This window comes from Symphalangus syndactylus, chromosome 24 (assembly GCF_028878055.3).
Source record: "Symphalangus syndactylus isolate Jambi chromosome 24, NHGRI_mSymSyn1-v2.1_pri, whole genome shotgun sequence".
NCBI lineage: Eukaryota > Metazoa > Chordata > Mammalia > Primates > Hylobatidae > Symphalangus > Symphalangus syndactylus.
This window is the reverse complement of record NC_072446.2, coordinates 18,540,896-18,564,876: the sequence shown is the minus strand read 5'-3', so window position 1 is coordinate 18,564,876 and position 23,981 is coordinate 18,540,896. Positions and strand designations below refer to the sequence as shown.

Genomic DNA, 23,981 nt, shown 5'->3' with positions numbered 1-23,981 from the left:
TCTATTAATACTTTTTAGCTCCATGCTTCCCCTTAGAATATGAACCCCTGATGTCAGGGACCCTGTCCCCTTTGTTTGCTGAATATACCTCCAGTGCCTAGTTCAAGGCTTGGCACATGTTTCTGCAAAGGGCCAGATGGCAAAAATTTTTAAGCCTTATGAGCCATGCAGTCTAGTTAATTAGCCAACCAGTCAACCCAACTAGTCAACTCTAGTCATGCAACTAGTCAACCCTAATGTTTTTGTGTGAAAGCAGCTACAGACAACATGTAAATGAATGAACATGGCAATGTTCCAATAAAACTTTATTTACAAAAACAAGGGTTGCATTTTTAATACCCCTGGTCTAGCTCACTGTCAGGATTCTAAATATTCTACAAATGTTTGTTAAATGAATGACCAGATTATTAGAAATCATCTGAACTTTTCCATACCATCTTTCTTTTTCAGCCTTCATACCTATTGTAGAGGCTGGCTTCTACTAAAATAATTAGAAGCCACAATGTAAATCATTCCCTGGGTGGTGTTCATTTTAAATGAATGAATAAATCATGGGTTAAAAAAGTGTAAACTAAGGCCAGGCATGGTGGCTCATGCCTGTAATCCCAGCACTTTGGGAGGCTGAGGCGGGTGGATCACTTGAGCTTGGGAGTTCGAGACCAGCCTGACCAACATGGAGAAACCCGTCTCTACTAAAAATACAAAATTAGCCAGGCGTGGTGGCACATGCCTGTAATCCCAGCTACTCGGGAGGCTGAACCCGGGAGCTTGAACCCGGGAGGCGGAGGTTGCAGTGAGCCAAGATTGCACCATTGCACCCCATCCTGGGCAACAAGAGCGAAACTCCATCTCAGACAAAAAAAAAAAAAAAAATAATAAACTAAAAGAAATCCAAATACTTTCCCCAACATCTTCTTTTCTGGTCCTTTAGCAACTTGCTACTCAAAGTGTGATCCTTGGATCAGCAGCTTTTGTAGCATCAGTCAGGAGCTTTGTGGCATCCCAAGTCAGACCCCAAAACTACTCAATCAGAATGTGTGTTACTAGATCCCTGGGTGATTTGTGTGCACAGTACATTTTGAGAAGACTTGTGTTGGCAAATCCAGTAAAGCCTCACCCACTTGGGTGAAGTCTTTCTCCCAGGGCTACAAACCGGCATTCCTGCTTTACATCAACATCTGCCTTCCTCACATCAATGAAACCACTGCAAGGACTACATGATTAGTTTGAAGACAGCACTACACCCAGAAAAAAGAAGCTAGTAAGGAACTATTACATCTTGTGGAATAGGAGAGAGAAGCTATGAATGTGAATGTGCTTTAGATGGAATGCTTAATAAATATTTTTGGAAGAAAAATGAAAGAAGGAACGAGGGAAAAAAGGAAGGAAGGAAGGGAAGAAATTTCAGTGGTTTCCATATGTAAATAAAATGATTAGTGGATACCTAGTTTCAGTGTCTCCATTCTCAAAGTGGGTGTTTTTTAAACATGCAAGTAGAAATTGTTAAGTGTGGTTAAAGTTGAGTACAATGTTTTATCGAAGGGTAACAATTTCAAGTAATGTATTCCAACTTTATATATCATATTTTGGTATCTATTATTTTAATCTCATCCATTCATTCCTTTGTTTATCAAGCACCTGCTGTTTATACAGTCCTATTTCAAGTGCTTGAGATACAGCCTTGAACCTGAAAGGTGGTGCCCTGCCCTCACGGAGCTGGGAGTCCAGTGGTGAAGAGGTGCTTCCATTTTGTAGAGGAGAGTAAAATAAGCAAATCTAAAACACCTCCTCACCAGTCTGCCTAAAACTGCAAGCAGTAAAAAAAATTTCGTCTGCTTCTAGCAGCCATTGATTCTATAGTTTATGGAGTAACACGATTGTACATTTATACCCCTGTTAAATAAGCAGGAGGCCTTTAGCCTGAGGCAGTCTCCTTACTCTGAGTATCTATGTAACAAACTGCAATCACACTTAGTAAGTAAAGAAACCAAAATCTACCTTATGAGTATACTTTTTTTTTAAACAAATAGCCAGGTTGTAGCCAATCACAAATAGCTGAGCGTCAGCCAATCACAGGCAACCAATTGATCAGACCATTCCCAAATAAGGCAGACACCTCATCACATCGTGACCAAATAAGGCAAATGCCTCATTGTACCCAATCAGATAAATTTTCTACTTTGCTTCCATGTTTGTCCTATAAAATCTTATTGCTCATGCCATTGGGCAGGTGCTCTCTGAACCTCGTTGTGTTTTGAGTGCTGCCCAATTCATGAATTGTTCTTTGCTCACAACATAAAGTGTGTTTAAATTTGATTTGTCTAATTTTTTTAACACTTCAAATTGGTATAATATAATGTAAACAAAATAAACCAATAATGCATTAATTCTCCATTCATTCATTCATTCAACAAATATTACCCAGAGCATCTACTATGCACAAGACACTGAACAAAACTGATGATGATGTTGATGGTGATGATGACGATTACTTCTACGTGCTGATTGCTCCCTAGGTCTCAGGCACTGTGCTAGGTGACTAGATGCAGTATCTCACCTAATTGTTTCATGAACTCTATGAGTTAGGCACTATTATTTATGCACAGATAAAAAATCTGGTTCAGAGAGGCAATAACTTCCTCAAGGTCTCAGCTTGTAAAATGGAGAGCGATTGAACCTGCTGGAAGTCACATAGCAGTTCAAAAACCCTGAGTGATAGACCCGGGATCCCAGTGTGAAGAGCCACATGTAGAATTTGAAAAACTGACTGGGGCAGATGGTCTTGGGGAAGGAGAGAGCCCAGAAAGAAGAGGAAAAAAAAAAAAAAAAAAAAAAAATCCACCTACCAGGCCTTTAAAGAAGCCCCCGAGGGACTGCTGCCGCTTCTCAGGTCTCTTTTGGAGCTTGTCCCCATTCTGCAGTGAGTTCGTGTCCACTGTGGCCTGTTCTGTGCACTGGGCTGGTTCTTTGGCTTCCTGCTTGTTGCTCTTCTGCTTGTTCATCTCGGCTGCTGACTTCTTGTCCTTCAAGGAGCCCTCTTTACCCTTCTGTGGTGCTCCTGTTGGTTCAGGCTCTGGTGGTGTGATAGTCTTTTCTGTGGAGTCTGACGTCTACAGCAATTTCAAACAAAGTACATTTTTAGTGGCTGCAAGACAACTCTCAATAGCAAGGGAATAAATATGTTAAAACAGAGATGTTCAAATGTTGGGTGGTATCTACATTTTCATGAATCCTAGGTGAAATGAAAATAAAAAAAAGAAAAATGTGCACTTATGAAGTTGTTGTGGGGACATTTATTTAGTTATCTAACAATTCATTAATACATTTTATGTTATCCCAGAAAGCACTCTTTATCCCTTATTCTGGAAACAGAACTTGGCTTTTCCTTGGGGAAACACCCTTCTTCCTCATCTACTCCATGTGGTCCAGGCAAACTACTTCCACCTCCAGACAGGAGCATGTGACTTAGGCCTGACTAATCAGAGCATTGTATGTGATTGGCCTGCTGTGATTGGCTCAGCATAGCCAAATGCAGATAACACTGGAGCTAATCTCAGAGCTTTGCTGAAATGAGAGAGGCTGGTTCCCTTTCTGTTAGATTTGAAGCTGTGAAAAGGTAAGACTGGAGCTTCCAGAACCACCAATATTTCTAGGGAAAATCTTCCCGAAAAGGAAGCCAACACAGAGAAAAGCACAGCTGAGAAATGGAGAGAGAGAGAGAGAGAGAGACCAGGCATTGATGGTATCATGCATGCCTCCTAGATCTAGCTGTTCCTGAAGCCCTTTTATGCTTAAGCCAGCTTTGAAGGGGCTGCTCCCACTTGCAACCACATGTCAGTGTTTTCCTGGGGATGCCCATTCTTTTCTTCATAATTACATTTACCCTAAATTTTTGGTGTGAAACTGTCCTTTTGCTTCATGAAATGGTGATAAAAGAGATTATTGTTTTATTAGTTTTGAGTGTATATCGTTTTTTGTCAAACTGAAAGGTTTACAATCCTACATGGTTGCAATAATTTGATGAGATGAGGCTGTAAAATCCAAAAATCTAGTACATGCAGGCTAGGGTAAGAATAACCATGTGGATATCTTATTTCTCCAGCTGCAAAAGCAACAAAGTTCCAAAAAAATATTTCTCCAGTATAAGAAAAGCACTAGTTCAAGCAAGGCTGGCTTTGATATTGGGGAGAAAATTTAGAGCAGGGGAGACTGAATGTTACATACCCTGTCCAAAGGGCAACAGTTGCTCTGATCCAGCCAAGACATACCACGTAGGCTTGCAGCCCCAGTGTGGTCAGAGCTTCTGTTTTTTCAAGACAACCTTGAAATTAAATTTTAAAAAATGCAAAATGTCAACTTTTAAATATTGACTTTAAAAGTTTTAAAGCCCTGATTGTGGCAACTGGCAAACACACTTGACCCACCGGATATGTGTGTATAAGCATGATTCATGAAGTTATGTACTGTACCCAGGTAAAAAGTTCTACAACAAGGTAGCAGCTTTGATGGAGAAGGCATCAACTGTAGGAGAACTTTCCTTTCACATCAGTGAATCATGCACACCCTTAGAAGTAAGCAGGAAGACAAACAGCAAAGACTCCCCAGTCCAGGAGGCCTTCACCGGTGCTCTTCAGAGGACAGAAGTCCTTGGAGAAAGAAGCAACAGGCATCCAGTGTACCTTGAGAAGCTCTTCTGTAATACATGTCTTGAATACTTCTGGCAGAGCCCAACTGTCAGAGTTGCAGCAAATGCTAAGATATGGATGTCCAAGTACAATAGATATCCCAGAGCAGATACTCTCCTTAGAATGAAACAGAAACTCTCACCACAACGCTCTTCAGAAAGGCCAGAAACCAGAGATCCCAGTTCAAATGCCTTGTTAACTGTTTTTGTTGTGTAGAAGATTTTAAGATGCAGTGAGTGGCTAAGAGCTCAGTGCCTGGAGTCAGAAGGACCTGGTTTCTTTCTAATTCCACCATAATCTTGCTGTGTGACCAAGGATCAACTGACCTCTTAGTTTCCTCATCTCTATGGGAGCAACAAAAGAAATGACACCTTATGGTGCTGTGAGAATTAAATTAGCTAAAAATGGAAAGAACACATCAGTGTTCTCAAGTCTGAATCCAAGGCTCCGGAAAATAAAATTCCCAATTGGATTCTGAAAACACTCCTAGATGGGTATAAATACAAGGATGTTTCCAGCTTATTTGGATTTGTATGGCTGTCATTCCAATTTTAGAATCACCAAGATTATTGGCATAATTCCTTCACTGTAAAATTCCAGACAAAATATACCATAATATTTAAGCTTTTCTTTTTGAATAAAATAATTTTATCCTGTTTTTAGGTAATAATCTTTGGGAATTTTGGTCCCAAAGTTGTCTAGGGACTTAGTTTGGAGGCCAGGTATAGTCATAACTTAAGAAACAAAATGAGTATAGTAAAAAGCAATATATTTCCTGTTTAAAAATGTAGGATAAACCAATTATTATGGAAATAAAAATACTATAACCTATTTACAGTCATTGCTGTCCATTCATGAGAGTGATATGGGCAACATTATAAGATGGAAATTCCCTATCAGCCACATAATAGTAACAAATAGACACTGTTAAAATAGAATTGTGTCCCCACCCCAATGCATGTGTTGAATCCCTAACTCCCAATGTGATTATATTTGGAATAGGAAGTAATTAAGGTTAAATAAAGGCATGGGGGGGGGGGCCCTGCCCCAATAGGATTAGTGTCCTTATAAGAAGAGACATTGGTGAGCTTATTCTCTTTCTCTCTCTGCCATGTAAGGACACACAAGCAAGAAGGTGGCCATTTATAAGCCAGAAAGAGAGTCCTCACCAGGAACCAAACCCTGCTGATTTGGTTACTCCTTAATCCTATCTTTTCCAGCCACAAGAACTGTGAGAAAATAAATTTCTGCTGTTTAAGCAACCAGCTATGGCATTTTGTCGTGGCAGCCCATGCTGACTAATACAGTAGCTAACATGTATTGAGCCCTCTATACCAGAAATGTTCTAAGTGTTTTACATGTATTAATTCATCTAAGTATGACAACCCTGTGAGGAAGTACTTTTCATAGCTCCTTTATATAGATGAGGAAGCTGAGGCGCTGACAGATTTGGCAATTTGCCTAAGTCACACAGCAAAAGAAAAAAAAAAAGTGGCTGAGCCAGGATTTGAACCAGACAGTTTGAGTCTACCACTCATTCTTGTAGCCACTTCTCTATATTGTCAAAACTACTAGAAGAATATTTGATGCCATTTTTTGTGGAGGTATATTTTTAAATTAAAAAAACAGTGCAGTTGCATGATCCCATTTAAAAAAAGGAACACGTAGTTATAAACATGTCATAGCTATGTTTCTTTAGAATAAAGAAAATAATGAAAGCAAACTGCGTGACCTCCCCACTCCATGTCTTTATTCTGTTCAAGACATAGATTCTAGTACTTGCCAAACACTATGCAAGGTGATAGAGAAATAGAAGAAGGAGGCTTCTTGCTCCACAGACATTCCAGACAGACATGAGAAGGAGCAGGGGAGATAAATGAATTATTACAATTTGCGATGACGCTATGAAATAAAAGAACAACATGTAGTCATGAGAGGCAGATATGGAAGGTCTTTTTGAGGAGGTGACATTTATGGCAAAAAGTGAAGGGTGAGAAGAGATTTTTTTTTTTTTTTTTTTTGAGATGGAGTCTCGCTCTGTCTCCCAGGCTGGAGTGCAGTGGCGCAATCTCGGCTCACTGCAAGCTCCGCCTCCCGGGTTCACGCCATTCTCCTGCCTCAGCCTCTCCGAGTAGCTGGGACTACAGGCGCCCGCCACCACGCCCGGCTAATTCTTTGTATTTTTAGTAGAGACAGGGTTTCACCGTGGTCTCGATCTCCTGACCTCGTGATCCGCCCGCCTCGGCCTCCCAAAGTGCTGGGATTACAAGCGTGAGCCACCGCGCCCGGCGAGAAGAGATTTTTAATGCAGAAAAGAGGGAAGCGCACGTGTGAAAACTTTTTGATAGGATAAAGCTGAGGAACTCTAGCTTGTTCATGCTTGTGTCTGCAGACCTCAACATAGTTCTTGGTATATAGTAGGTGCTTAATCCTGAGATATTAAATGAGTTGGCTGTGGCTGAGAATTTTATTGAAAAGTATACTGTGAAGAAGTGAGAATACACCACTAATCCCACCACCAAACTGAGTTCAAGGTCACTTACTTGGCAGCTGGAGTCTTTCCCATTTATTTCTTCTGAGTGGGTGATCACTCCATCCCCTTTCACTGACTAAAATAACAAACAGACAATGGCCTTCAGCCACCACAAGTACAGTGACATGGAGAATGCAAGAAAGTTCTAAAATGGATGATCTCAGTCATTTATCATTGAGGTTTGGGGTCCAGACAAATGGAAGACCAACTGGAAACATGTTACTCATTGGATATAGAGATTTCCATGCAATTTCTAACCAGATCTAATTAAATTCAAGTGTTGGCCTCCAAAAATAACAACAAAAGTACTAAATCCTGGAATTAGGCAATTCTGAGATAAATGATGATGGTTCCAATTAATGTTGGAAGCAGGAGTTAGTTGAAAATATTAAATGAAGACTGAATGAACAATTGACCCATGAGTAGCCTTCCACTGGGAATATGTAGGCTGTGGGTGTTTTATTGTTTTTTTTTTTTTCTCTCCTTGATAGAGATATGAGTTTTGTTTAATATTTCATTTTCTACTCTTTAGCACCCACTATAGCCAGCAACACCAGTGACAGGGATAAAAGGGGTTGGCCTTGACTCCTTAAACTCCACACTCTAAGCTAATGGTTCTAGAAGCATGATTCCAGGACCAGCAGCTTCAGCATCACCTGGGAACTTGCTAGAAAGGCAAATTCTGCAGACCCATGCTGGATCTAATGAATCAGAAGCTTTCAGAGACGGAGGCTCAACGATCTGCATTTTAATAAGCTCTCCAGGTGGTGCTGAGGATTGTTTTGAGTTTGAGTACCACTGCTCTCAGCAAGCTGGCCATATACAAGTTCAGACTCATGCTGGGGTCTGTGGTTTTAACGGTGCATTTAGTAATGTCCTATGCTTAGTGCTTGATACCTAAGAAACCTGGTGATAAAATGCTCGGTTCTTATCAACAACATTGACTCAGGTCTAATTCCCACATATTTGACCACTGCTTAATGTCTCCTCTTCCCAGCTAAAGGAGGAGTATAGAGAGCAGGGTTTCAGCCATGTGGGGCAAAGAGGAAGACTCTAGATTCCACTGTTATTTATGGCCGTGGCTGTTCTCTTAGCAGACAGTAAGAATCCACAACACATGCACTAAGAACAGCCAGAAACATTAAAGGCACTCAAATACTTTTTGACTGATTAATATTATGTATCTTTGTTGTCTGAGCTATGGTGTTCACATTAGAGATAATACAAATTATTATTTATGAAGGATAGTTTTTAGTGGAGTGCTTACTAAGTGCTGGGCATTGTGCTAAATGAGATAGTAACTTGCATTATTTCATTTATTCATTATGTTGGAACCTTAAGATAGAGGAATTACTTTATGTTTTAGACAAGGAAATGGAAGCTCAAAGATACTAGCATCACCATGGAACTAGCAGGTTTGAGTGCCAGTATTGGATAGCAGGCAATGACTCCATATTCCAGACTCTAAACCACCTCCCCATACTGCCCCTAGAAGGCAGGAGGCACTACTCAATCAATAAACGTTTGCTGAGCATTCACTGTATGAAGTTGCTGAATGTTAGATTAAACAAAATGATAAAAGCTTGGATAAGATGGAGGATGACCAAACTTAAATGTGGATATTTATAGGATGTCCCCTCATCAGAAGTCAACTGTGCTCTTCTTTATTTTTGATATTATTATTGTTTTTAAGAGACAGGGTCCCGCTCTGTCACTCAGGCTGGAGTACAGCGGCACAATCATCATTAACAGCAGCCTCAACCTCCATGGTCAAGCAATCCTCCTGCCTCAGCCTCCCAGATAGATAGGACTGCAGGTGTACACCACCATGTCCAGCTATTTTTTTTTTTTTTTGAGAGAGAGTCTCACTCTCTTGCCCAAGCTGCAGTGCAGTGGCATGATCTTGGCTCACTGCAGCCTCCACTTCCCGGGTTCAAGAAATTCTCCTGCTTCAGCCTCCCGAGTAGCTGGGACTACAGGCACCTGCCAACATGCCCTGCTAGTTTTTGTATTTTTAGTAGAGACAGGGTTTCACTATGTTGGCCAGGCTGGTCTCAAACTCCTGACCTCAAATGATCCACCCGCCTCAGCCTCCCAAAATGTTAGGATTACAGGTGTGAGCCACTGTGCTTGGCCTAGCCATTTTTTTAAGAAATTTTTTGCAGAGATGGAGTCTCACTATGTTGCCCAGGTTGGTCTCGAGCTCCTGGGCTCAAGTGATCCTCCAGCCTTGGCCTCCCAAAGCACTGGGATTACAGAAGGGTTGTGCTCTTTTTAATATACTGCTTAGTGTGAAAGAGGTGGTGTCTGGAATTTCCATGTACTGAGAACATCATTGTTGCAGGTTTCACTAAGATTTTCAACCCAATGGCAAACAAAGATTAGACTGTCCTCTCCATAAAATTTAGATCTATCTACATGGAAAGTGGGTTTTTCCTTCCTCCATGTCTTGTGCATTGTTCTGCAAAGGCCAGTCTTGCTTGAGAAGGTTTAGAAAAAGAAATGAACTCTTGGCTATTTCTTCCCTCCTCATAAACAGCTCTGTCAGCCTTCCCATCACACCCAAAGCTTTGGACACGTAAGGATTTCATTCAGCCTTCAGATTCAGGCTGTGTCGTAAGAGACCTTCCTACTCAAGCACCTTCCCAAGTGGCCTTTAGACTATGGCTTTGGATCAAATCTGTCGACCTCTGGGGAATGTTGAGCAGCAAAAAACAAACAAATGCACAAAATGGCTTTTTAGGCAAAAACCGAACGGACCTGAAGAGTCACGCATAAGCACTCCAACACCTTCTAGAGAATAAAGTTCTCTCACTTGCCCCCTAGGAGACAGGAATTCCAAACTTCCTGTTAGTTGTTTCAATTTGGCATTCATTAAGGACTCTGTCAGTTTAAGGTTTCAGTTTGCTTTCTTTACCCCCATTTCTTTGAGAGCCCTTGGAGAAGAATTGGGATTGAATCAGAAGGCTGTGTTGACAGCAGCTGATCTCAGCTGACATCATGAAAACAGACCTCCAGGCTGTCAGGGAGATTACCGCGACGAAGTTCAACTTCTAAAAAATTAAAAAAAAAAAAAAAAGAGAGTATCTCAAACTTTTCAGTGATTTTTCTCTATTGCTTATTTTGAGGCATGTAAGCTGTATGTATGCAAAGGTGACTGAAGTTGGGTTTAGACTTAGAATCTTATTAAGACCATCTGAAGTCACTTCTGTAGCAGCAGTTATTATTAATAACAACTCCCTCCCTTCCTTCCTTCCTTCCTTCCTTCCTTCCTTCCTTCCTTCCTTCCTTCCTTCCCTTCCTTCTTTCCTCCCATCCTCTCTCTCTCCCTCACTTCCCTCCTTTTCTTCTATCCTTCTTTCCTTTTTCTTTGCAGAAACAAATCAGAATAATTCATGTTGAACTCTGTATTCAAAGGAACCATAAACATAGAAGCTTATTTTTTCTAGCTGTCAAAAATAGCAAAGTTACTGTTTAAAGAGACTAAAATTCTTCCAGAGACTATTTAATACTTTGAAGAACAGTTTAAAGACTATGAAGTAATTTCAGAGATTTTCCAGTGTGATATTGAGCAACATTCTTCATGGAGTTAATTTTTATTCATGAGAGTCAAAGGTGAAGCATCTCAGGGCATTCAGCCTGCAGTGTTGAGATGGAATACTTGTGGCATCCATGCCTTGTATATTAATGAAATCATTTTTTATTTCTTTCATCGTGTCATGCATTCCTATAGCTTGATACTCTGAGGAATGTTTGAACCATCTCCAATGTGTATCACTCAGCTGTTCAAAAATCTAGCAAAAATGTTTGGTGGTCAGTTCACATTTCTTTGAAAGGAATGTTAATGTATTTTGATGGCAATATAATTCAAACACGATTGACATTTAAAAGAAAAAGAATTGGGCTGAAAATTTGATATATGGTGACTATATCTGCAATATTGTTTATCAGACCAGTCTCATGAAAACAAATCCAAGGAATGGGATCTACTGGAAATTTCTAGGATCAACAAAGGTAATGGATCTGAGCTTAGTATTTTACCAAGATGCTCACTTGAAATGGAATTGGACTAGTCAGGCAAAATTCCCCAGCCAAGGTAAATTTTGTTTTAGTGACAAATATATTTAGAAAACGTATGTGCAAGCTTTAAGTAAGCCATATATTAATTTTCTTCTCCTTTGCCTTATTGTCATTTTAGCTAAGTGCAACAGCTCAATGCATCAAAATGGTATTTCCATAGAACACACTACTAAAGAAATTACAAAAATGGAGCATGTGGTTGTTCTACCTTCATATCCTTTCTGAGAATACCAGCTGCAGAAGCACAGGAAGCAGCAATTACACATGAGCCAAAGGGTGAGCTTTAGAATAACAAAATGACAACAAAACAAAAAACTGAGTTGGAATTCTGGCTCTCCCGCTTCCCAGCTCTGGGACCGTGGAAAAATCCCATAAATACTCACGAGTCTGTGTCCTCATATCTGTCATGGGGCAGAGAGAGAGCTTGTTTCCTAGAGTTCTCTATTAATAAATGAGATACTGTGTGCAAAGTGCCTAGCACACAATAAATAAACGGTAGCTCTCATTGTCATTACTGCCAATAACTGAAAAGTGCTGAATGACTACAGAGGCCGTTTTAGGGTAGAAAGGAATGCAAGTCATTGGTAGGGACAGGAACTGACCAAATTAATGCTTCCTTCAGAAATCTTTCCTTAAAGAGCAAATCAGTATTAATCTTTTAATGCTCAGGGAAGAATTTCAGATCAAAGACTTTCGGTTTTCTGTTTTGTAACTACCATCGCAGACCACCCTCTTTCCACCTCCAATAGTACGTCTCAACAGGTTTTGTTAGACTTACTAGATTGAATGTAATTAATTAAAAAACCCTCTGATTTCATGGCTGCCTCCTCATTTGGACTTTTAATTTACCCATTATTAAAGCTCATAGTATTTCTCTAAGCCTGAGAACATTATTCCAACAAAGATTTTCTTACAAATCTAATGGTCCAAAGAAAGATATGAGGAGTAAATGAAATAATGTAGGTGAAAATAGTTTGGAGGAGGAAAGCATTTTCAAGTGTAAGGTGTTATTAATATTGATGAAGTATAAAACTGTATCTAGATATTTCTATCTACCACCTTTCTGGTTTCCTTTGCCTACCTGCTTTGTGGACACATGAATGCAGTATTCTACCCACTCACTTTATAAAAATACACCAGCACTTCAAATATTCAATTTCTTGACATACAGCTGAATTAATATGTATAAGAATCTTTTCCTATTTAGGGCATGACAGATGTCTTAGATATTCCTCGCAATTATTTAAAATCCTGCAGGAGCCCGCAGAATTTCTGTGAAGTTCTACATCTCTATGTGTTGAATGCACTGTTAGGACTTATATGATTCTGTTTTCCCTTTCCTAAAATATAGTTTTTTAAAAAATGATACTTTTTCTATTTTTATTTATTTATTTAAGACGGAGTCGCGCTCTGTCGCCCAGGCTGAAGTGCAGTGGCGCTATCTCGGCTCACTGCAAGCTCCGCCTCCCGGGTTCACGCCATTCTCCTGCCTCAGCCTCCCGAGTACCTGGGACTACAGGCTCCCGCCACCAAGCCTGGCTAATTTTTTGTATTTTTAGTAGAGACGGGGTTTCACCATGTTAGCCAGGATGGTCTCGATCTCCTGACCTCGTAATCTGCCCGCCTCAGCCTCCCAAAGTGCTGGGATTACAGGCGTGAGCCACCGTGCCTGGCCTCTATTTTTATTTTTATGAGCAGTAAATTTCTAGAAAGAAAAAGATCTCCAGCTGGGCACAGTGGCTCATGCCTGTAATCCCAGCACTTTGGGAGTCCAAGGCGGGTGGATCACCTCAGGTGAGGAGTTTGAGACCAGCCTGGCCAGTATGGTGAAACCCTGTCTCTTCTAAAAACACAAAATTGGCCAGGTGTGTTGGCATACGCTTGTAATCCCAGCTACTTGGGAGGCTGAGACATGAGACTCACTTGAACTCGGGAGGCAGAGGTTGCAGTGAGCAGAGATTGTGCCATTGCACTCCAGCCTGGGTGACAAAGCGAGACTGTCTCAAAAAGAAAAAAAAAAAGGAGGGAAATGCAAAGGATAGAAAGTAGAAAATCATGATTTGGCGAATGGTGAAACTGAATACAAAGCATAAGTTTTGCAGTTGAATTTTCTCTTCCATTAAATCAATTATTTTAACAAATCGATATTTTGCTAACAATATCCAAAATTTGTTTGAAACGTTTATTTATTTGGCTCAACATCCCCACCCGCTCAAAAAACCCTTCGTGATGGGCCAGATGTTGTCTCTATTTTCAAGCTGTTAGGGCAGGTTTTTTCTTTCCTTCACAAATCCGAAGACTTTGAATCAGTTTGGAAGCTATGAACATGTTACCAAAAAGTATTTCCTAAAAATAATTGCTAGAGCCAACTTCCAGAAATCTACCCAATGGGGACATTAACACATGTGCACAGAAGTAAATGTATAAGGATCTTCATACAGGCTTGAGAAGCAATTGAGATAACATGGGTAAGACACTTGGTGTGTGCTCACTGAATATGAGGATAGAGTTAAAAATAAATGTCTGTTTTGTTCTCCACGGGGAGAGACTGCACCTGTTTATGCTCACTGTTGTAACCCTTGTGCCCAGAATATAGTAAACACTCAATAATTATTTGTTGAATAAGTGAATGAAATGCAAAAAGTTGAAAACATACCAAATGTCCATCCATTGAGCAATGGTTAATCTGAGTATGATAAATCCAGACAATATGATTCAAATAAATTGTTCTAAGGAATGAGGCGGTTCTCTATCAGGGGTTGCAAACTCAAATACCCACAGGGAAAGGGCCGGTAACATAAATGAGTGAGCCAGACTGGGTGTGAGTGGTAGGGATTTTAGTAAGCTGGAAAACTCATCATTTGTTTATTTGAATTAATCGCAATATAAATATAGTGTTGTAATGAAAGGAAACAGAAAAAAAGACAATAGTTAGAATCCCTGGAATTTTAAAGGAAATTCCAACAATCAGTATTTAAACTTGGCAAAGATAATGTCTGTGTTCCCAGGCCTTTTTGTGGGCAACTGGTCACAAGAACAATGGACATCATGGAACCCAATTCGAAGAATCCACTGGGGATTGCTGGGGAAAAGTGTGTCCTCACCTACCTTCATCCCTATCCTATAGCGAATTGATTCCAAAGGACGCTTTTCTTTTCAATTTGTTTCCCTCAGAATTTAGACTTACCCATTTTCTACTGCCAAAAAATTTTCCCAAACAGCATCTAACAGATAGCTGTAGGGGATAAATTTAAGTAATATGAGACCTCATTAGAATTTAAGAATTTGTTTTAGATGGATGCTGTGAGTGGCTTACAGGTTTTTTTTTTTTTTTTCATGCTTTCTTTGGAGTTTCTTGTACTTTTCCCTGTTTTAAATGAAGGAGCTTCGTGTTGGTTATTTGGAAGAGACCATCATTCTATTTGCTATTTTTGTTTTCTGTATCTCTCAATTCCATCCAGAAATGGAAAAGCTGATCACTCTCAATATTATGATGAGCTATTTGGGGATCCCATTTGTAAGTCAGATGAGTTGCCAGAAACAGGCCAAATGTTCTTTTCTTTCCTGGCATAATGTAAAAATTGGTTTAAAAAAAAATCTCAAGTCTTAATCTCCATTTTCACTGCCAAATTGCAGATCAAATGGCCAATGAGATAGATGGGGTTTTGGCCATATGGGCCGCCCACAACTGATTCTACACTTTTTACTCCATGAGAATATAACGAGAAAAGAAAATGGTTCCTGTCAACAATTTCTAAAATAATTATTTCTAATATGCCTCGGTTCCCATTGGCAAGGATTTTGTTTTGTTTTGTTTTGTTTTGTGGGCTAGATAGATTTCCTTAACAGGTTGAGCCTGTGAAATTAGAGAGTTGCTTTCTCAAAGGATTAAACTCCAAATACTCCTGAAAATAAAGTCACACTATAATGAAATTCTTGTTTTTCATTAAAAGAGAATTAAACTAATGACCTTTTACATGCATTTTTGTTTTTTGTTCTCCAACTGATTGAGGTTTTGTTGCATTATATTATTTAAGCTCCTGGCTGTTTAGCCGTTTAATATGCATTGCTTTTTATAAACAGTAAATATATCTATCACATTCTTTCTATTCTACACAAATTAAAAGCATGGCTAATTCATCAACTAAGTTACGTATTTCACTATTGGAATATTATGTTGTCATTTCCTTATTTAATTTATCTATAACCTAGTTTTGTCCCAATTTGTGTCACTCACATGTCACCTTCAGAATTTTTGCACTTCTTTATATAACTTGGACTATTTAATACACAATCCTTAAAATACCTGATATTCTTTATGTAAACAAATGTAATTCAAAGAAAACGTCATATCATTACCATAATAAGAAAAGCAGTATCATTGACCACCAACAGAAGGAAACTTTAAAAGTAAATAATACTAAGCAATAATAGTAACTTCCAGTTAGATGCTGTTGTATGCCAAAATTTGGACGCAACCACAATTAAAAGGCTGAAAAAAAAATAGATGTTGGCATGGATGTGGTGAAAATGAAACACTTTTACACTGTTGGTGGGAATGTGAACTAGTACAACCACTATAGGAAACAGTGTGGAGATTCCTTAAAAAACTAAAAGTAGATCCACTATTCGATCTGGCAATCCCACTACTGGGTATCTACCCAAAGGAAAATAAGTCATTATCTGAAAAAGACACCTGCACACGCATGTTTGTAGCAGCACAATTCACAATTGCAAAGATATGGAACCAACCTAAGTGCCCATCAACCAATGAGTGGATAAAGAAAATGTGGCTTATGTACACCATGGAATACTACTCAGCCAGAAAAAGGAATGAAATAATGTCTTTTGCAGAAACTTGGATGGAGCTGGAGGCTATTATTCTAAGTGAAGTAACTCAGGAATGGAAAACCAAATACTGTATGTTCTCACTCATAAGTGGGGGCTAAGCTATGAGGATGCAAAGGCATAAAATATGTTATAATGGACTTTGGGGACTCAGGGGAGAGGTTGGGAGAGGGGTGAGGGATAAAAGATTGCATATTGGCTATAGTGCACACTGCCCGGGTGACAGGTGCACTAAAGTCTCAGAACTCACACTAAAGAACTAATCCATGTAACCCCAACCCACTTGTACGCCCACAACTATTGAAAAAAAAAAAATTCGGACCCAAGGGCAGCTCTTTTTTGTTAAAAAGTGTTAGCAGGCATTACAGAAGGGTTAAAGAATATTAGCAATAAACTGAGACTTTCTGTATGATTGAATCAGAAGGAAAAAAGGGAATTTTCTCACTATGCAATTCATATTCCATACATACCATCTACAATTATGTTTCCTACTACCTGTGGCATGAGCCCATTGTTCCCAGAAGCCGCTCTAGGTATCTTAGGTTTCCTATACTGGAAGTAAGGGGCTTACCATTTGTCTGAGAAATGCCATCAGAGAGGTTCTTGGTTTGCTTTCTTCTCTTTTGATTTTCGTTTCTGTGGGTTCAGGTGCAGTGTCTCCTTCGTTGAGGTCCACTGTTTGTAAGGCTGATTCTACTTCCTTGGACTTTATAATCTCTACTGGTGATTCACACACCACCTGGATTATTTTGCCAGGTAATAAGAAAATGAAAAACAAAACATTCCCCCAAAACATGTTTTACAAAGTGGGGTCTTTGTTGCCCCCTGTCCACATAGTAGCTACAGTTTTGAATCTATGACCATTTCTACACAGGCACATCTTGGAGAAGTAATGCTTATGTTGTACAACGCACCAATTTCCAAGCAATTGCCACATTGACATGGAAGTGGCAAAATCCCTTCCCCAAGGGGAAGAAGAGATAGGAGGTTCTTTTTGGGGACTGTCCTTCGGAGCATGCCCAATACCCATTCTATTCTAGTAAGTCCACCTCTTTAATCTGCCACCTAGGTGAATTACACTTGGCCTGTGTAGAAACCAGGAATAATCATTTTCTTAAGAGTCCAACCTTAGAGACGGTAACCATCACAGCTTCCAGTTCTCTTTCCAGTTCCCCTGCAACTGTGAAGAAACTGTCCTTTTTGTAGAAAGGAGAGTGTAAAAACCACTCAATTTAATCCACTTCATCATTAAGTGATATCTAATTTTTCCCCAGAACAGTCATTTGCCATTTCACTTAATTGAAGTTCATGCTTTCAGAAGAAAAATGAACTTGGCAAGAAATTGATGGTTAAGTTGTTCACGGCCCTGGCCATGGTACCTAGTGAGCTCGATTTCCTCTGCCTCTGAGTGTCTGTGGCGGCTTGGATGGAAGGGCCCATCTACCACACTCTGCTCTCAACTTGTGTTCTTTTGCAGTGCCTCACTCCATTTGTACAGGGCCCCAGTCACATCTGGGACAGTTTCTGTATTTGTATTGCTCTCTGCAACAGGACAGAGCGAATTGGCCAGGAAAGGCTTTTATAATTTCCTTTGTTTCCTCAGGCAGGGGGCTGGCAAAATACTACCAAATCCAGCTCAGTGACTGTTTCTGTATGGCTCCTGGGCTAAGGATGGTCTTTACCTTTTAATTTTATTTATTTATTTAAGAAATGAGGTCGCACTACGTTGCCCAGTCTGGCTTTCAACTCCTGGACTCAAGTGATCCTTCCACCTTGGCCTCCCACGTAGCTGAGACTATCAGCACACGCGACAATGCCTGATGGATTTTACGCATTTAAAGCGTTGGAAGAAATATTTTAAAAGATAAAATGTATGGGATGGAGACCACAAACGGCCTATGCAGCCTGAAATATTTACTATCTGGCCCTTTAAACTGCACGGCTTTCATCTGCTGCCTCCCTGGAAAGTACCATAGAGTCAAAGGCATCTTCCCACTTGTCTTTGCTGGGCCAGACCCCTAGCTCCTCGGAGCCTTTTTTTTTTTTTTTTTTCTGAGACAGAGTCTCGCTGTCGCCCAGGCTGGAGTGCAGTGGCACGATCTCAGCTCACTGCAGGCTCCGCCCCCCGGGGTTCACGCCATTCTCCTGCCTCAGCCTCCCGAGTAGCTGGGACCACAGGCGCCCGCCACCTCGCCCGGCTAATTTTTTGTATTTTTAGTAGAGATGGGGTTTCACTGTGTTAGCCAGGATGGTCTCGATCTCCTGACCTCGTGATTTGCCCGCCTCGGCCTCCCAAAGTGCTGGGATTACAGGCGTGAGCCACCGCACCTGACCAACTTCTTGGAGCCTTGATCTTGGTGTCTGGGGGTAGGGGAAGGGAACTTAGTTATTTCCAAAAATATGGTCTGCTGAGAAACTATTTTCTTTCCCATCATACAGAACATACCATTGGTTTGCAAAATGACATGAATTTTCCAAATTGAGAAGAACCCTTAATCTCTGTATTGTCATTTGATTCAGGGATTTGCCCATCAATAAATCAGCATGCAGAACACCCCAACATTTGGCAACTAAATCACATTTCTTAAGCTAAATTAAATTTCTTAAGCTATTGACACAATTTCTAGTATTTTCTTTTTTGTAAACAAAAATGGAAGTTGGGGGGTTATAGACTCAAAAGTCCTCAGGAGGCAAGGCAGAGAATATCAGCATGGATTGACCAGACATAAGACAAAAAGGAGTGATAGGGAAGATGACAAAGTCAAGTCAAGCTGTCCCATTGAAAGATGTTAAACGATTAAAAATGCTGGATTGGCCAAACAAAACCTATTTGTGAGGAAGAGTCTGCTGCTGGGCTGCTGGCTTTGGACCCCAATCTATCTTTAGGAAACGAGGTGGAGACTGGAGCCATACCAAAGACTGAGAATGGCAATAGAGCGTGGACATGGATTTCCATATTTTGAACTGATTTAATTCAATTGCATTTCTGAAAAATAAGTGTGAGCCACAAGAGCCCTTCAAGTGAGCCCTTCAGTTAGGCAGTCTAACTCATGGTCATAGAGGACAAGCTCCAGAACAACTTGCTGGGCTCTAAATCACATCTGTACCTCTTATGGGTGTGCTAATCTAAGCTCAGTGCTCCACGTCTCTGTGCTTTCGTCTTCTCTGTTCTCGGTGGGGATCGTATACACATCAGAAAGTTGTCTGCATATTAAATCAGGCAATACATGTCAAGTTCTTAGCACCATGAGCTCAATTAATGCTAGTGGTTGTTATTTGTGTTAATGTTACAGCTATTTAGTCCATGAGCATGAATTATCTGGATTAGGCACCATTCACATATCCAATATTTAGAGATGATTATATTAATAGCTACTTCTTACTATGCCTGGTGTTGTACCAGGTGTTTAATATTTTTTTTATAAATAGCATCAAGAAATAGTTCGACAGCTTAGGAAATACAACATTATCCCTATTCTATAAAGAGTGAATAATTGAATGACTTGGCCGAAGTCTCACCACAGATAAATAGGCATTACAATGAGGATGGCATTCTCTGTGGCAACTCAACGTATCTAATAGCGGCTTAACCAATGAAAACATGGAACAAGAAGTTCTGGGGTTGGTTCAGGGGCTCCACAGTATCTCTAAGAACTTTGGCTGTTTCTGTTCTCAGCTCCACTATTCTTGGCATGCTAGATTTTCATCATTTTATTTGTTACCTCATGGTTATAAAATAGCTGCCACAATTCCAGATATCACATGCTCAATCCAATGTTCTGAGAAGGAAGGAAGGTCACAGCCAAAGACTTGCACCAAATAAACATCTGTATTTTGATCCCCTACCTCAGGGTACCTAAATTTCATGGGTCAGAGCTAGGCCACTTACCCCCAGGCTACTTACTAGTGAAGAAAATGAGATTACTAACTTAGACTAATCATGATCAAATACTTTGGGGGTATAAAGTTGGCAACTTTGCCTAAAACTAAGAGTAGAAGAGTGGAGAAATAGAAAATAGCTCTTAAGTAGATAAGGAATAGAGTTTGCGTTCAGAAGTATTCTGTCTTTGAGGCAGTGAGTTCTTTCTTTGTGTGCAAAGACCTGGAGGAAAAATTACTCATAAATAAAATGATCAGATTGTATGGCAATTACTCTGTAAATCAGTTCTATTTGGATGCCAGTGGTTCCCTTGCTGAGCCTTTCCAAATGTTGAGAGGCATCGACCCATAAATCCTAGGCCACAAGTCCATTCTCCAGAACACAACTATTGCAGTAGGTAAAAAAATATAGTACTTCTGGAGACTTGCACTGCCTTTGAAGTCAGTCCAAGAAGTCGGCTTTTAGTAGCCAAGGAAAATCCACTGACATCCAGTGTGGAAATCCAGAACAATCTTGGCTAAGTAAGGATCTGATTTGCATATACAGACATAAGAATTCAATTTTTATTTGGATAATTTTCCAAATTTCTCCTAGGCCAGGGCTTTGGAAAAAGTTGTTTCCTATTTAGAACATATGACTGCATCTGCACATTTTAATTTTGGATATCATGAATGGACATAATTAAAGTCAGATGTGTGCTACATTTTAGAATTAAATCCCCCCTGCTTGATTTCTGTAGAGGATATGGTAGACATTGCATGAAGATGTCAGTTACATCTAACATTGACAATATACATTTCAGTGAAGAGTTTCCCTTTTTGCCTCAAATTTTATACTACACTTATGCTTGAAATTTGGTTATACAGTTTTTACTAGAGCTGTGGCTTTTGGAAATTGATTTATGGCAAATAGATTTCCTCCATTTAAACTTTATGCACATCATATTAACATTAAAGGTTTTTATTTTAAAATATTTTAAAGATTATTTTGATAGGACTTTTAATGTGATTGATTACAAAGACCTCCTACAGTTTTTTTTTTTTTTTTTTTCTACTCAGTAACTATTCTCTCTCATCTGCTTACACACTCTAATTTTGCTTTGGGAGAGCAATCTTTCCTAACTTCAAGACTATGTAATTTGGATTAAGCCAACTGAAAAGGTCTAAACCAATCAACATGGTCAAGCTCCTTGACTGTGTTGGTTTAGAAATGACAGCATGCGGCAAATTGTATTATTTCTCCAATTATTGACCCTACCTTCCCGTAAATGAATTACACACCTATGCCCATTGATGTGTGACTTGCTTTAATGAATGGAACATGGGTAAAAATGACATATACCATGCCTGAGCAGAAGCTTTAGGATCCGTTGCATGATTCACCCATGCCACTATTTTCTCTCTGCAACAAGAACTGCATGTCTTATTGAAGGGACTGCTGCTTCCCTACTGACCTCAGCAGGAAGAGGCCACATGGGTTAGCCAAAGCCAACTGATAGCTGGCTTGTAGCATGAGTGAGAAAAGAAAAAAAAAAACTTCTTTGCTATTGAGAAGCACTGAAATTTGGGACTTGGTTGTCACTGCAACATAACCTGGCAAAAGCTGACGAATACAGCATGTGATTGCATTTCAGTCAGTGAAACAGAACAAACTCCAGGACATGTAGGGTTGCTACTTGACAAATAGCTCATTTACTTTGGACTGAGTGATGTGATGTTGGAAAGCTGAACGTGTAGCCAGGCCAAGAAGGCTGAACCCAAGGAGAGCCCTGAATTAAACTTTATTTGAAACCAATTTAACTTTCTAGTGATGACAGCCAGTAAAGGCCACTTTCTTTCTAATCCAGGTTGAATTGGGTTTTCTTTCACTTGCAACTGAGAGATTACTTATTAAGAGAGATAAACAACAGAAGTACCTCTTTCTGTGGTCTTACAGGTTATTGGAAGGAAAGAAATTTTTTTCACTAGAACGTTAACTCAATTAACCAATGGGCAAAACATTTTTTTTATTACAACTGAAAGATTCTATCATTTCAAGAGTTAAAAAAAGATTTATTTCTGATAGGACCAGAAGCACATTCTAGGAAAAGCACTAAACTTCCACAGGCTTCAAAATCCTTATTTTTCTTTCTGTGAGAAACTTTGAGAAATATTGACATCACTCGTTTTTTTTTAAATACAAGTGGGCCTTGCATCAGTTGATAGATTAGTTCTGGAAAGTTGTAGGTAGAGAAATTTTAAAGAATAAACTCAACCACGTTTTAGCCAGAAGTCGCTATTTAAAGCACTCTTGTAATATGGTTAATCACATCTAGTTGTCCTGTTGTGAAGGTGTAGAGTACTATACATTGTTTTGACTAATGCCTTCTCTCTTATTTAAGAGAGGAGGAAATTAAAGCTAACTCTGTTTTACATATTCCTTCAATCCACATGGACACTGAGTCAGCTGTGAGCTGTATCATTTCACTAGGAAATAAAATCACTGATTACTGGGACATGCTCACTTACTATGTTGTCTCTTATTCGCTAATTTGCTAACAATTACTGCAGAAGGTGGCAAACTTTTCCTGCAAAGGCCCTGCCAATCAGTGTTTCTGTTGAAACTACTCAACTCTGCTGCCTAGCAACAAAGCAGCCACAGATGATATGTAAAGGAATTAGCATGGCTGTGTTCTCATAAAACTTTATTTCTGGACACTGAATTTGAATTTTGAATTCACATAATAAAATATTCTTTTTTAAATTTTTTTCAACCATTCAAGAATGTAAAAATCATTTTTAGCTTGTGGGCTGTATTCAGCCCGTGAGCTACAGTTTGCTGATCCCTAAAATTATTGAGTTCTGCCTACATTTCAGGCACTGAAGTAAGCACGTTATAGACATTATCTCATTTAATTTTCACAAGAATCCTAAAGTGTAGGTGATATTATTATCACCATTTAACAGATGAGTAAACTGAGGCTTAAGAAGTATGGCCTGAAGATGATGGGATGAACGTCACAACCATCAGCCTCATTCCCTCCAAGTGATAGGCTGTCAGAAGATGAAATACTGATGCTGGGAGTGGTGGCTCACACCTGTAATCCCAGCACTTTGGGAGGCCAAGGTGGGCAGATCACTTGAGGTCAGGAGTTTGAGACCAGCCTGGCCAAGATGGTGAAACCCTGTGTCTACTAAAAATACAAAAATTAGCCAGGTGTGGTGGTGCCTGCCTGTAATCCCAGCTACTTGGGAGGCTGAGGCAGGAGAATCACTTGAACCTGGGGGGGTGGAGGTTGCAGTGAGCCGAGATTGCGCCACTGCACTCCAGCCTGGGTGAAAAGAGCAAAGATCTGTCTCAAGAAAACAAACAAACAAACACACAAACAAACAAACAAAAAAAGAAGATAAAATATTGAGCCTTAAAAATCAAAATGTTGCTTGCAGTGTTAAGTCATTTAAGGCAATTTTTATAATGCTTCTTTATTTTATTTAACAAATATTTTGCCTTATTTTATGTCCCTATCATCAGTTTTTGTGTTATTGTTTGGTGTCAATAATTTAACTTTTAATTCTGGTTTATATTTCTATTTAAAATTTCACACTAGAAAATAGAATATCTCCTGTTTGCCTGTTAGAGATCAACTCTGCATTTTAGCATCTGAGCTGCGGGAAACACAGGGTTCCTTAAACAAGCAACTATACACAAACATCCAAAAAGTTTTTCTTTAGAAAACTCAAAGCTAATAGATGCTACAGATTTTACGGGCAGCTTTTAAACTTAAAGTTCGTGGAAAGAAGTCTTGTGGAGTCCTCCTTGTAGGTTGCTGGAATAGAAACTTTGACTTTCTATAAAATAGTAATTCATGAGAACTTTCTGGAATGATGAGAGACCTGAGCTTTGCTGGGCTACTAAGATTGGCTCAAGAAAGAAAAGAAGGAAGGAAGGAAGGAGGAAGGAAGGAAGGAGAAAGGAA

The 23,981-nt window shown here is 39.6% G+C and overlaps 1 protein-coding gene across 8 annotated transcripts in view; it reads right to left on the bottom strand.

Moving 5' to 3' along the window:
- Nucleotides 1–23,981, bottom strand: part of BCAS1 (brain enriched myelin associated protein 1) — a 115,389-nt gene that overhangs the window by 5,738 nt on the left and 85,670 nt on the right. For 3 of the 8 annotated variants that reach the window (XM_055265672.2, XM_055265673.2, XM_055265671.2), the window contains 3 exons: nt 16,718–16,885; nt 7,229–7,294; nt 2,847–3,110 (listed from right to left, as the gene is read on the bottom strand). In XM_055265672.2, the coding sequence (XP_055121647.2) occupies nt 2,847–3,110; nt 7,229–7,294; nt 16,718–16,885 (498 nt within the window). The remainder of the gene's footprint in view (nt 1–2,846; nt 3,111–7,228; nt 7,295–16,717; nt 16,886–23,981) is intronic. The other 5 variants (XM_055265675.2, XM_055265677.2, XM_055265678.2 and 2 more) reach the window with 2 other exon arrangements.